At 41.1% G+C, this 14,025-nt stretch overlaps 1 protein-coding gene across 1 annotated transcript in view; it reads right to left on the bottom strand.

Moving 5' to 3' along the window:
* Window positions 1–12,147, bottom strand: part of ANO2 (anoctamin 2) — a 193,467-nt gene extending 181,320 nt beyond the window's left edge. Inside the window, exons 1-3 of the mRNA XM_072846239.1 lie at window positions 12,048–12,147; window positions 11,439–11,623; window positions 8,103–8,504 (exon numbers count right to left, since the gene is read on the bottom strand). Of these exons, the coding sequence (XP_072702340.1) occupies window positions 8,103–8,504; window positions 11,439–11,623; window positions 12,048–12,147 (687 nt within the window). The remainder of the gene's footprint in view (window positions 1–8,102; window positions 8,505–11,438; window positions 11,624–12,047) is intronic.
* Between the last annotated feature and the right edge of the window lie 1,878 nt (window positions 12,148–14,025).

The following is a 14,025-nucleotide window of genomic DNA, read 5'->3' as shown; positions in this document are numbered from 1 at the left end:
TATAACATAAAACAGTATATAAATGAATGTTTATGTTTATAAAAACAACATATTAAAAACAGGGAGCACTTATCTACAGCGTTGCATCCACTCCCAGGTAGAATTCTCTGCATCTCTCACTTACAGAAAGCAGTTTCAGACAGACTTCCCTGCTTTCCATTGCATAAGGTGTGAAATCATGACTAAGAAGCAATTCCTCCCAAAAATATCAAATCATACAGCAGCTACTCAATCAGCAGGAATGCAGAAGTGATCAATCCCTTGATATCAGAGATACCTGTAGGGCTGTTTGCTGCTATAGACAAAGTAGGCAATTGCCTGGGGACAGAAAAGCAAAGAAAGTCCCGTTTCCCCTACAACAGAATCTCTGAAATTCAGGATTTCTTCTTCTGCCAAAGAATGGGTTGAGATGCATCGGGCAGCAGGTGCTACAGTTGGGGCAGTCCTCACCCAGCACCTGTAGAAGCTGCTTCCCCAACCAACAGCAACATGTTTTCTGTCCTTTAAAAGGTCAGAAAAGCAACAAATCCCGGGACCAAAATCCCCAAACTATCTCATAGTTTACTACTTTATTTTTGTGAAACTACTATTCAGCTGCACTGGCCTAAACAGCTTACAGAAAGTATCCCTACTTCAGCCTCCAAGTCTCCGCTGCAGGCACTGTAGCTACTGCAGCGTCATCAGTGCAGTGCAGCATCCCTCAGGGCTTCCTGTATTGCTCTTCAAATTGTCTCCATGGATTTAATTTGCAGATTAAAATTTCTGCTGCAAACAAGACCACTGATAATTTAAAAATTTTTTCATGGATTTTCACAGAAGTGAAATAAGCCAAGCAAGCTGATTTCATTACTTTTTGTCTCCTATCCTACAAGTGTCCCGTTCTCTCCCTGCTGTACCCTAGCAGAGATGTATAAGCCATTTCTGTGGGCTTCTCATCTATCTAGCAGTTTGTACAAATGGAAGTAGCTCCTCCAGCAGGTGACAGAACTCAACACAGGACACAGTGAAATGGGGACACAAATTCAAGAGGCTATTTGCCACTTCTACCAGGCAAGTCTGATAGAAACAGCATAGTGTAAAAATAGTATATGTAAAAATAAGATGCTTCTTGCCCAGCTCCCATTGTAAATATCACCAGAATGCACACCCCAAATCTATCACCGTCTGAAATTCAAAATATTGATGCCTTCATTTCCCCACCTGCAGACGATTGATGAGATTTATCATTGTTGGCCCAAGAGCTCTATAAATGTTATTGATAACATACAGACCCATGTCTGTACATCTCCTCAATTTTCTCTAAATCCCTTGGAAGCCATCTTGAATAAGAAACCTAATAACTGAGCATTAAGTGTCTGGATGTTAATTAAAATACACAGAGTGAGTCTGTCCGCCCATTCATCTATTCAAGTCACAACATAATCATTAAAAAACAGGATTCATAGTACATAATTTAAGGTTTTCAGCTTTGACAGCACAGCCATTCTACCTAGCCACCTGTATCATCAATCATTATTTTAATACTGATTGAACCACACCTAACTCCCATGGGGCTACTCCAAAATTCTCTCTAAAATGGAGACATAATTTCCTCTTAAATAGTTAATCAACTTGCCAATATTTTCATCATGTCCACTTCACTATCACTGTAAACCTTGCCTTGCCTGTTCAACTTTAATTTTATAAGAGCTGTGTATTACATTTCAGCCCCATATAAGTAACATACAGGAGCAGAACATGTTTTAGCTAATTAATGCTTCTGTAACTAGAGTTGTTGAAAAATAACCATCAAATATTTATATAATGGGTACACTAAGAGGCCCCCAAAGAAGTATTGCCTTGTTCCGAGTGCTGTACTAAGAGAGAGTGAAATACAAAGTCCAAAGACCTAGAGCACAAAAGACCCCAGCCTGCTTCTAATACTACATTACTCTCCATGCATTCTCATTGGCTTCAGGAGGTGTTCATTAACATGGATAAAGGTCTTGTACTCATATTAAATTTCCCTATCCTTTTAAAATTAATGTTAGCTATTATTAAGCTTTCCTCTGCACTTTAGATGAATGAACATTTTGAGACAACTATAACATTCACACTGAGTACCCGCAAAGTGTCTCACGTACTAAGGGCATGAGATGCTTTTCTTGGAATTATCCACAAATCACATTGACAGATTTTGGAAAAAGACATCATTTTTCCAGGCTCTTAATTACTACTAAATTAAGCAATATTCATAACCTTTTAACTAAAAGTTGAAATATTTTATACCAAAAAAATGTTTTGTCAAGGAAAAAATGGTCTATCCAAATAAATTAAACTCTTGGCCATTGGAATTCCACTTTTTCACACTGAAAAGTATTAACATTAAAATAAGCTACATATTACATAAATGTGATGTGAGGGAATATAGCAGACCCAAGAAAATAACTCATATAGCAAGCACATTGATGGCACTGCTCAACAGAAATGTCATCAGCTAGAGGTAGGGATAGGAGGAGACAGAGAAAGAAAAAGCCCCTCTGCATTGAATAATTTACCATGATATTATTTTGGCTACTCTTGTCCCTCACAGCTGATGGAAGATAAAAGATAAAGCCTTCTCCCACTGGCAAATGGGGAGCACCTTAGTGTGACAAAACAGTGCAATTTAATCCCATAGATAAAATCTAGCTGCAGCACTATAAGCTTTTCTTTGGTTCAGGTTGGGGGCGGGGTTGGTTAGCTGGTTCGGGGATGGAGGTTGTTTGGGTTTGGGGGGTTTTGGGGAGGTTTCTTTATTTCATTTCGGTTTTAGGGTGGTTTGTTTGGGGTTTTTTAACACAAAAATTCAAAAACGTGCCTTGGAATATCAAGCAGATAAATCCAGTCACAACCACCATCATCAGTAGCATTGTTATCAACAGTACTGTGTAAACTTATACACTGAGGACCTTAAGGACTTCCTTGCCTCAAAGTGTAATGTAGCCAACAGGGTTTAATGAGACAACCTTAAAACTATGCTAGCTCTAAAATTCAAGTTAGATGAGCTTCTTGGAGGGTAACTTACATTTGGTTTTAAAATTGTCATCATATTCCTATTAAAAGATATTTTCATCTCCTAAATGCTATTTAGCAAAGTACATTTCATTTCCAATGTGCTCGAAAATCATCCTACTTTGTCAGAATGCCAAGGTGCATCTCCAGTGCCTTCTTATTCTATTCCTGTTATGCTTTGCCATACATAATACTGATTGAATACAGTACATGTTGCATTTGCAGTCATTAAAGCAGCAGTACAACTCAAATTCAAGTGAACTACTGATGTTCCACATTAGGTTAAACACAACAATCAGCTTCCCCAGGAAAAAAAAATTCAACCCCAAGAACTGCCTGAAATGTCAATGGTATTTATTGTCCTTCCTGGGAATGAAGCTGGAATATTTGAGGGTACCCTTAAGGTGGTCCTATCTCAGGCAATTCTTTGTGTATCCAATGCAAAATTTGACTTGTGCCACTAAAGTTAAATAGGGTTTATTTGGAGATGACTTTCATGGCTTTGGCAGCTAGCTCACAAGGGTAAATGTGACCTGCTGCCATTCCTTCACAGTTTACAAAGCCATGCCAAAGAATCTGGGTTCTGGCATGGACATTTTGGAAAAAGAGTTTTACTGTACTTTTAACTGTGTTACTTTGAAGCAGAGGAAGCAAATCCTGCAAACGCTTAACACTATGCAGATTAGCATAAGTGTTTACAGGATCTGTATTAGTGAGGTCTATATTAGCCACTATGTAATATCGTAAAATACAAGGTAGTTAGTTCTACGTACACATGCAAGAGTCAACGCCAGGCTTATTTTATCTAACTTCATAGACTGGTCAAACAGAGGAGTCACAGAGGCAAACATTATTTTTACTCATAGCAAACTATGCAAAACAGTAGTTCTGTGTTGCTATGCTTCTGTTATCAGATGTGAATAGGGAGTTTCCTCTTCTGTCTTATACTTTCCACCAAATATCACTTCCACATAACCCTGAATTATGCTAATTCAGTTGTTTTCATGGGCACAGGCTACACTGGACCACCCAAATGTTTTGATTTGAAGAGAAGATAACCAGACAAAGAGCTCCTTAAACCTGATCTACCACTTGTGGTCTCTGACACATGGAACATCAAGATTGAAAGTTGATGGTGGCAGTATTTGTTATAACACATGAATACATGCTGTGGATCAGGTATGACTTTACCAGGGAGCATGGTAAGAAGGTTGTCAAATCTCATTACAACCAGCCATCATTATGGGTACTCAATGTCACATTGGAGAGGAAAAAGTTGTAACATTCAACTTCATACCCATTGCCTTCATTGTGCACTTTGTCTTGGACATGCAAAATAATACCACAGTTTAAAAACAGGAAAACAAAAAAACCCAAGGTTATATTAAGAGAGAACAAGGTTTATCTGGAGGACAGCAATAACAAATGATAGAAAGTTATATTTTCCACATATTCAAAAAAGAGTAATACTCCCCTCTCCATATACAAATTATATATCTTCATTTATTTTCTTCTCTCTATTCTTTTACACAATGAATTGGCAATACAAATGAGAAAGGTATTTGTCCCTAGTTATTCAATATATAACAACCATACTAACATCATATGTTAACAAACATATTAACATCATGGAAAATCCCACTTTTTCAAAAAGATAGTTTAGAAATAAAGATTTTTAAATTGTCATAATGCTATCCTGTGTTCCTGGAGATGAACTTCCTGACATCTAAATAGTTTTAGCCTACAAAAGCAGCTTCTAGAGGAACTCCAATATCCTGTGAGGTTAGTAGACTGAATAGTCCGATGGAAAAGACACTGTGCTTAGTTCATTTAGGTTAATCAAGCTTACAGTCTTTACAAAGTAGGGTTAATGGAGATCATAGACTAAGCAACTTTCCAGCCACGAGAAGACAGATGCACTTAGAAGTCATTAAATGCTGAACCAGCTATATTACTCAGTGAATATATCCTTCATGACTGCCACAGTATCAGTAAAAAAAAGACAATGGCTTGTTCTCTTTTTTTTGTTGTTTGGGTTTTGGGTTTTTTTTGTTCAAGCAATGAGGTTAACAAGAAGCAGAACTACACAGGCCCTAACAAAGATAAGTTTTTTATCTGTATAGCTACTATAGGCCACCTAGAAAGGGCAGCATAGAGATGTTCATTGAAGACCACAGACATAGCAGATACACTTTTGCTCTCTTCCTTTCTCTTGCTACTGCTTCAAGTAAAAACTGATGCTGTTTCAGGAAAGAGATTGTGTTCAGGATATCCTACTGTTCTTAACTGAATATTTTTCTTTGCAAGACCTTATGCAGGTGACATAGGGTAGAGAAACCAAGGCCTGCTCTAACCCAAGGGTCCAGAACTGGAATCCCTCATACAGGAGCTGCAGCACAGAGGACTGTTTTGAGTTACCTTTGCAGCCAGCCCTCTGACCAGGAGATCAGACTCATCTTAGGACCTGGTACAGAACATAGGGCAAGAGTGAGATATGTATTAGAGAATATGTCTCAACTTCCAATAATACTATATGAAAAAGATCCACTTCTTATACTAGCACTGAAACAAAAAAACCTAAATATGCATGTTCAGCATAAACCACTAGAAATGTGCTAGTTTAAAGTCCACTGTGTTTGTTATACACCAAAAATACAGCATGCAGTCTTAAGACTGTTCTGAGTTTAATGAACCTACAGACACATATTTTTCCTAGGACTAAAATCAGAAGTTGTTCTCATACCAGCTCAACACACAATTTTAATCAACATACAAGGCTGGCTGTACCCTTCACATGTGCCTGATCAGTATGTTCTATGAAATTCACAGCAAGATAACAAAGACAGCAGCTTCAGCATGTTTTAACAGGAGTTAACTAACAGGAGAAAAAACAGCCAAGTGAGGAAAAAAAAAGGAAGTAAAAGCCACATGTCTTGGGCAGGGAAGAAAAAGGATAATGCATAGGCTCTTCTGGTTTCTCAGGAGATTCTGGAGGGAAAAACACTTTCCCCTTTTGGTAACACAGCTTGTGTGTTGGGGGGTGGGGGCAGGAGTGACTATGTACATACATATATACAGATAGAGAAGTGATGGGATTGCATTTTTTGTAATTTTCAAAATCAATTAATTTTTCCCATAAAAGAACTGGTCACCAAATAATTTCCTCAGAACTTTCCAGTTCATTTACAAAAAGCCTTTTCCTCTTCAGAAGGAAAACCACGACAAAAAGTTTTTTCTTGATCAGCTCTCTATGACATCATTTATTACTTTGTATATTATTTAAGAGGCACATCACCACTTGGAAGGGGTCCGAACCAGAATTTGAATCCAGCTGGACTTCAGGTACGTAATGAGTCAAATAATCAAATCCAAATCTCCTGCTAGACTTTTCAGGTTCTGATGAAATTCAGAACCAAAAGAAGCCTCCAAAAACAGCTGTTCTCATAGGGTTTTTGCAATTTGATTATAAAAATCATAGCAGTAAGACAGTCATGTGTTAGCAGGATTGAACCTTAACCCCAATGCTTAGCATAAAAGAATCAAGATCTGAGATCACTTTTTTCTGTTCAGTACAAGGATGGCTCAGCCAGGCTGTGCAGTGAAATACAACCCATAGCCACCTGCAACACAGCAAACTGAGCAAGGAAAATGTTAAGAGTCAAAAGGCCTTTCTATTTCTTTCTATTCCTGCCAGTGATTTAACATGTGTACTCTATGCCAAGTCAGCTAGACTCAAATTTTCAGATGCAATCTGCAATTTGGTCCACAATTTCGAAGTGTCGACTGGTTGCACTGAAAGCAATACGAGCTGTAAGTTCTTGGCACCTCTGAAAAGAAGCCCTAAATTTCTTAAATTTGGCATCAAATTTAAGCAGCACCTAAAACTAGAACCTAGCAGGGACCTCCCTTCAAAGGATATAAATATCCATGGCTTTCAAAGACGTCCAAAGGGATAGTACAGTGCTCAGTGCATCAACATGGGATTTGGAAGACCTGTGCTCAACTGACCAACTGGCTGCAGTCAAGTAACCTAACCACAGCTCCCAGCTGATATGACCATAGCGCTTTCCAACATCACGCACATGTGGTGACAATAAATACATTAAAGCCTGGGAAGTTCTCCTGTTGCAGCATAGGAGCTGTTCATTCTGTAGGTGGAATGAAGAAAATGACACAAAGCTTACTTGTGGCTGGGAAGAAAGCTAAGAGGCACGCTGAAAATCACTGAGTTATTCCAAGGAAATATGAAAAGTCTTAACAGCACTTTGTATTCCAGCAAATTACTTGAGAGCCTTTCTCATTTTAACGATATCAAAATGTAAACAATGTAAACACAATTTTTTGTAAGAAAAGTGTGTTCACTGCAAGCCATAAGAACATTTAGTTAAAGAAATAAGTTTTCTACTGAAGTAAGTTTCAAATTGCTACTTAATAGTGCATTAAACAATAACAACCACGTATTATTTCCCAGGCAGTAAAGAACCAACCAATACAGAAACATCCCCGCCATCTTCTTCTTGGCTTGATACCGTATTTTAGGCATGTTTGAAAATAGCTTGTACAACATATTTCTGCAGATCCCTAATTGGGTGTTGCCACAGCGGCAGCATTTGCCACAGGGATGTTCAGCACTGAACTACTGTTCAACAGTAACAAGCTCTCTTCATGATTAGCTCCTCAAGCTGGCCATGAGACACACCTCCAGGACATCCTACACTTGCTGCAGCTGCAGAACCAACAGTGGGGGAGTCAGCAGGGCTCTGTTAGAAGGAAAGCAGCATATATTCTTATTTTTGAGAGTCGGCATGGGTGTGATTTGCCTCTCAGTTAACATTAATGCAGGGCAGGAATGAAGGCAGGCCACAGCTGGGCTCCTGGCCTCTCCGTGTCACCTCACTGGAAGGGAGAGCAGGCAGCCATGCTCTGGGCACCCAGTCACCACTGGGCTGCCCCACCAGCACAGCCCAGCCATGGTTATGTCCTACAGATAGCCATCTCCAACACCGAAGAGGCCATTACTCATCAGGGCACCCAGCGCCACGTGTGAGGAGCAACTCTCCCCCTCTTACCTCAGGATCTTTCTCTATCTCCAGCCCTGCTTCCACCAGGTTGCGTTCATACTCCTCCCGCTGCAGCCGCTTCTCCTCCTCCAGGGTGTCCAGCGGGCCAAGCTCGATCACCTCTGCCCCCAGCGGCCCCGGCCGCTCCTGGAGGGCATGCTGGCCACCATCCTGCCACTGTGGCTCAGCACGGCCCTTCCTGGTCCCTCCGTTCGAAACCAGGGCCAAGGAGGCAGATCTGCACATCGGCTCTGGTGAGCCCACACCAGGCGGGTGCTGAGCGAGGCGTTTTCGGTAGTGGTAGGCTAACACATAGTCGACTTTTCTCTTGCTGTCCCTGAAATGCATGCCGCTCGGGGACACATTGTCCATGGCCCCTCCTTGCGTCCCATCCAGGTAGTTGTTTATAATCTGGGAGAGAAACACACAAGTCTCACAGATAAGAAAGCCAAAAAGCCCAAGAAGAGGCCAGGCCCAGGGTCTATCTCCACAGAAGCACATAAAGCTGCGCAGAGTCAAAATTGGAGGTCAGCTGGGGGTAGGCATGACCTACAAACATGCACTCTGCAGACCAGATTAAGTCACGCTGACCTCCTCTGACTGTAAACAAATGAGAGTGGCTAAAGATAGTGGTCTTATCCCAACACATGGGATACCTACCTGATGGGCGGGTACAGAGACACACACCAACGCTGTCTCTGTCTTGCATATACACAGACCATACAGGAGAAGATGCCCACAGTTTGAAATGGGATTAAGGAGTGGGAATAAGGATTGCCTTATAGATTGGGATGTTTATAAAGGATGTGCTGTGGAGGAAAGCTGGGCAGGGGAGGGAAGCAAAAAACTACGTGTGGGAAGAAAGGGAAGAAACTGATCTGAGCCAGAACAGGAGAAGGATCCTCACCGTAGTACAAGGGCAAGGAGGGTAGGGCTGGACAGAAATGCTTTGGAAAACATCAGGGATTAGACAGGATATGCCCCATGGAAGGCTAACAATGCTAATTGACCTGTATTTTAATGTATTATGAAAAGACTTTGTGACTGACCAGTAACGCTGCAAAAGTATATCAATGACAGAAATCATCCAAATCACCTATGCTGCACGCAGTCAACCCCTTGGACCGTCCCTGCCTCCTCGTCTTCGCTCTCTGAACCCTTCTGGGGTGAAGCTGTGCCAGTACTAACCCCCACCATCATGCCCCAGCCTGGACAGCAATTCTGCAGCATCCATGTTGAACTCTGATATCAAAGGTAAGGCATTCACTTTCACTTCTTGTTCACTAAGATAGCCCATATGTTTTCCAAAACTGTTACCAACCACCATTTCCAGCTCAATGCTGTAGCTTAAAACCCTTCACAGAGCTCTCTACCGTGTCATTCATTAGAGTGGCACCAGCCCCCAATGACTGGGAAACAATGTACAAGCAAACAAATAGGGTCAACCTGATCCAAAGCAATCAGCTTATAACCTAATTCCAGACATTTATGGTTCCCACAGGTGGCTATACAAGAAAAATCGACAGGTACCAGTTACAGATTTGTTTCTTTCCCTACCTCCCTTTCCATTACGTGCACTGGTAGTCCTGAATGCAGTTAACCAAGCATGCTGTATGGCAATTTTCTCATTTATTACCACAACACGAATTTTTGAAGGTACTATATAAATGTGCATATTATTATATACCCCAACATCTCCCAGATTCTTGTTTTTCATTGCTTTGCTTCACTTAGTTTCCCACAAAGTAGCTTTCAGTCACCATATCACTAAATAAACCTTGGTTTTATATGCATACTACATCCTTCCATCCTTCATTCTTTCACTAAATTATCACCAAATAATCTGTTCTGCACATTTCACTTATCACACACTTTATGTGTAAAGTGTATATATAGTCCCTTTAGGCATATCTAAAGTTACACTCAGCATTACATTCTGGCAGAATATAAAACTGCTTGAGAGATAGCATTTTATTGCAATTCCCCACTTCCTAGTTAAATACATTTTCATGTAGTACTCACAGGCAGTCCGTGCAAACCTCCTGGATCCATGTCTGCCACAGTGAAGAAAAACTCGTTGCAGATTTCTAGTCTCCCTTCCAGAGAGTTTCACACTATACAGTGCAGAAGTAATGATGTCACCACCACTAGGTCACTGGCACAATGCAATGCATTAGCTGACCCTAGAGAAGATGAGCTCTAAGCATCCTCTCCTCCCTTACTGGAGAGCGTGGGCAGAAATGAGATGCACAAACAAAATGCGGGAGAGGGAACAAGGAGGTTGGAGAATATGAAGAGTCACTAAGAGGTTTTCTTGTTTATTACCTGTGCGTAGCCAGCTGCCACATCCCAGCCACCTGAGAGAGTACCATAGCAACATTTGATGTTGCTGGAGTTACACAAAATAAAAGGATGAGGACATAAAACAATGCCTCTCTCTCCCTCTCTCTCTGTTGACTCTTTTCCTCATTCTTGGCAGCAAAGTGGCATCCCCATTATTATGGGTGTCTATTGCACAGAAAAAAAATCAAAATTCCCACAGATTTCAGTAAGGACATTTTCTGGCCCTAAATTTGCACTGCTTTCCTCACCATGTGACATTCTGGCACAAGAAGACCTTATCAGGGAGGAACACAAATAAGTTGCAATTTGCAAAACGTCACTGAAGGAACTATCATGATCTTTCTTTCCTCCCCTCTCACAACCATCGTAAAAGTCAGAACCAGTGATTTAAATTACCGTCTTCAGTCCCACATTCATTGCTTCTTGACATTTCCAAGACAAGTAGCCAGTGCACCAAGCAATAAGAGAACAGGAAGATAGGATAGGCATTTCATGACAATTTTATTCTAGTCCTCTAATAGCCAATATATCACTACAAACATATCCCAAGAGGTCTCCCCTCTAACACCAGCTCTGTTCTGAAGTCCACAGCCACACTACACTCCCACCTTCCAATCCAGTCCACATTAACACCTGGGCACATGCTAGTCCAGGGTTTGCACAGGGATAGCCAATTCAGTCATCAAACTGCAGATCTTTTCCTACACTAGGGGTAATATCAACCTCCCTATTCCTCCTCTGAAGGATTTTGGCTAAAGTAAATAATTAAGAAAATCTTGGTGAGACTACTAGAGTAGCAATTAGTTCTTTGTGTACACTACGAGAGCCTACTGAACTACCTAAGGTTGTAGTATCAGTTTACTTCCATAGTCACTTTTCCCAGTACAGCGTGGATTTGCCTAACACAGGAGGAATATACCATGCTCTGCTCACCCTGCTTCAAGCCTCTTCCTCATCTCAAAGGCATTAGAGGTAAGTCAATGAACATAAAGTCCTACTTACAGAACTGCTGAAGGACTCCATACAGCTCGGTGCTTCAAAAGTTCCATTGATCCTGCTGCTGTGCAAGTAAGTCCGATTTTGAGGAACAGTGAGGTATTTGCTGTTGTATGCTGAAAAAGAGTCCCTTGCTGATTTTGCTGTCTTCTGTCTGCTCAGAGTTGGGTGTGAGGAGGCTAGAGGAAAGTCTGAGAATAAGAGATAATTATTGTTATATAAAGCAGGTTTTGTGCAGATAGTTTCCTAAAGGAACTGGAAATACTGTAGTTAATAGACACTATTCAGATGCTGCACTTCAGTAGATGGAGAGGGGTGCACACAACTGCAGAAGAACAGCAGGTACGTTGCTGTGTGAACTGCTTGGGAGGGGGGAACAATAGTACAACACTGCACTTAGCTCAGCACTACCCTGGTTGGTCAATAGCATTTGTACTCCTGCACTTCAGTCACGAGGTTAGGAGCTGGAAAGTCTGTGCTTTACAGCTAGCTAAGCACCCCCAGGACATGAGCACACTCTGTGTCTTAAGTGAATGTGCCATGGTTCTCCGGGTGCAGCATTCATGCCAGACAGAACACAAATCACCACAAACAAACTGAGTCACATCTGCTTACGGCTTACAACTAGGCCTGAAATGGACTGTGTCAGTTCTAGTGTGATGTGACCAAATCTAGTGGGATCAGGTACAGATAGAAACTTCTGGCTAGCGGTCATTCTCCACTAAGAACTCGTAACTTTTGGACATGTAATGGTGTGAAATTCTCATAAAGTACATCTAAGGTTATGCCTACATGTTTTGGCTTGAGGGACTAATGTTTTGAACCCTTTAGTTTTAGATGTGTTCCCCATCTCTTGCATTGACAAATTACATGGTCACAATGCAGCATAATGGAGGGGATGAGGAGTTACATGCCATCCCCTGTTCACCACCACCATTGGTTAGCTATATACATGCCATAGCGCAGTGTACAGCAACAACAGAATATGAGAAGAATGCTTGGTCACAGGTAGGACATGCAGAAAGTCAATACCATACAGGCAGTAGCACAGAGAAAAAAATGATGATAAAAAGTAAAGGGTACAGAAATTCTTTTGACATACAAATGCTTCATACTCTTCCCCCCTCTAGTGGTACCATAACTGAAATGGGGTTGATTGATCTTTACCCATAGTTTCTTTGAGAAGCTTATTGGAGTGAAAAACTATGGCTTGGTCTTTCAAGCATTAGTGTTTTCTACCGGAGAGAAGACATAGATGTAGCAGACCCATCTGTCCACATAGTTAGCCCCGCTACCACTAAAGAGACAAAGCACCATGCCTCTCCAGTCAGGACTTTTGTCTATCCCAGGATGAAGAAATAACGGGAATATTCATCAGGTCCCGTATATCCAGGGAGACACTACACCCATAGTATCTCTTCTTGCCTTCTTACTTGGCAATCCTAGTAATACTGCAGTTCTTTTCCCCCACCTTCACCTTCTGTCTAAGGAAATTAGAAGCTTTAACAGCATAGTAGAGTTACTTTCCAGTCTGGGAGACACTGCCCTATGAGATTTGCTGCACTGTGTTATGAGAAAGCAATTTTACCCTTCTCTGCCATAAGAAAGCACTGGAAAATTTGAGCAATTTCCTCCACACCTTCCTCATGGTGATGGAGACAGGGGAAGAGGGAAGGCAGGAACAGCTGTGTCTCCTGCTTAGTGTTCATGTGGCTGAAGAGAGTTTCTCCTGTATTGCTAAGACCCAACTGGTGGCAGAAATACCTGCATTGCATCTCAAAAGACAGAGCATTGAAGGAGGTGGCTGTATGCAGGAAGCCTATAGAGGTGTGCAGTGATCATCATCTTCAAATAATTCAAGGCAAATCTGAGAGGATCCATTCTTATAGATGGTGATAGCAAAACATTGTCTCTCTCTTCTTTTCTTTTTCTTTTTTTTTTGGGGGGGGTGTATTGCTAAAATCTGGAAGTCATATTTCCCCCTTATTTAATTGAATCCTTTCTTTTTTTTTTTTCCAAGAGTCTAAGGCAGACATTGCGTCCTACTGCTGATCTTCTATGCCCTCTACACAGGCTGAATCTACTTACCCACAATCATGTGCTAAGAGAGGAGCCAGTAAAATGCTAAAGAATGAAATGCGCAGACCTTAGCCCTAAATGTCATGATTATTCTTATGTTTTCTATCCATAATAAATTAGGGTCCTGCAGCATTTGAACAGTACAGTGCAATGACTCACCAGTCTTCCTTTTCTGGTCTCTCAAGGACACTCGCACTTGGTTTACTTTAATGAAGCACATAATGATGCCACAAGGGAAACTCCAAGGAAAATAATTAATAAGTGAAGGTTTCATTTCTAAAGACTACATACAGTCTTTCCCCGGTATTTTCAGACTAAGCCTGGGATATCTCACAAGACCTTTGCACAGTCAATTAAAGACCTTTTTTTCTTCCCAGTCCTTTTAACTGGGCCTAGGAAAAAAATCTGAAGTTCATTTATAATAAAATTAGTTTGTTTCCATTATGCTTCCCAGCCTTCAGAAACTGTGCCATGAACCTGAGGTTAACACTGGTAAGCAGGTGAAGGAGTCAGG

The sequence above is a fragment of the Ciconia boyciana genome, chromosome 1 (assembly GCF_034638445.1).
Source record: "Ciconia boyciana chromosome 1, ASM3463844v1, whole genome shotgun sequence".
Lineage (NCBI taxonomy): Eukaryota > Metazoa > Chordata > Aves > Ciconiiformes > Ciconiidae > Ciconia > Ciconia boyciana.
Note: the sequence above shows the minus strand (reverse complement) of the source record. Positions and strands in the feature narration are given on the sequence as shown.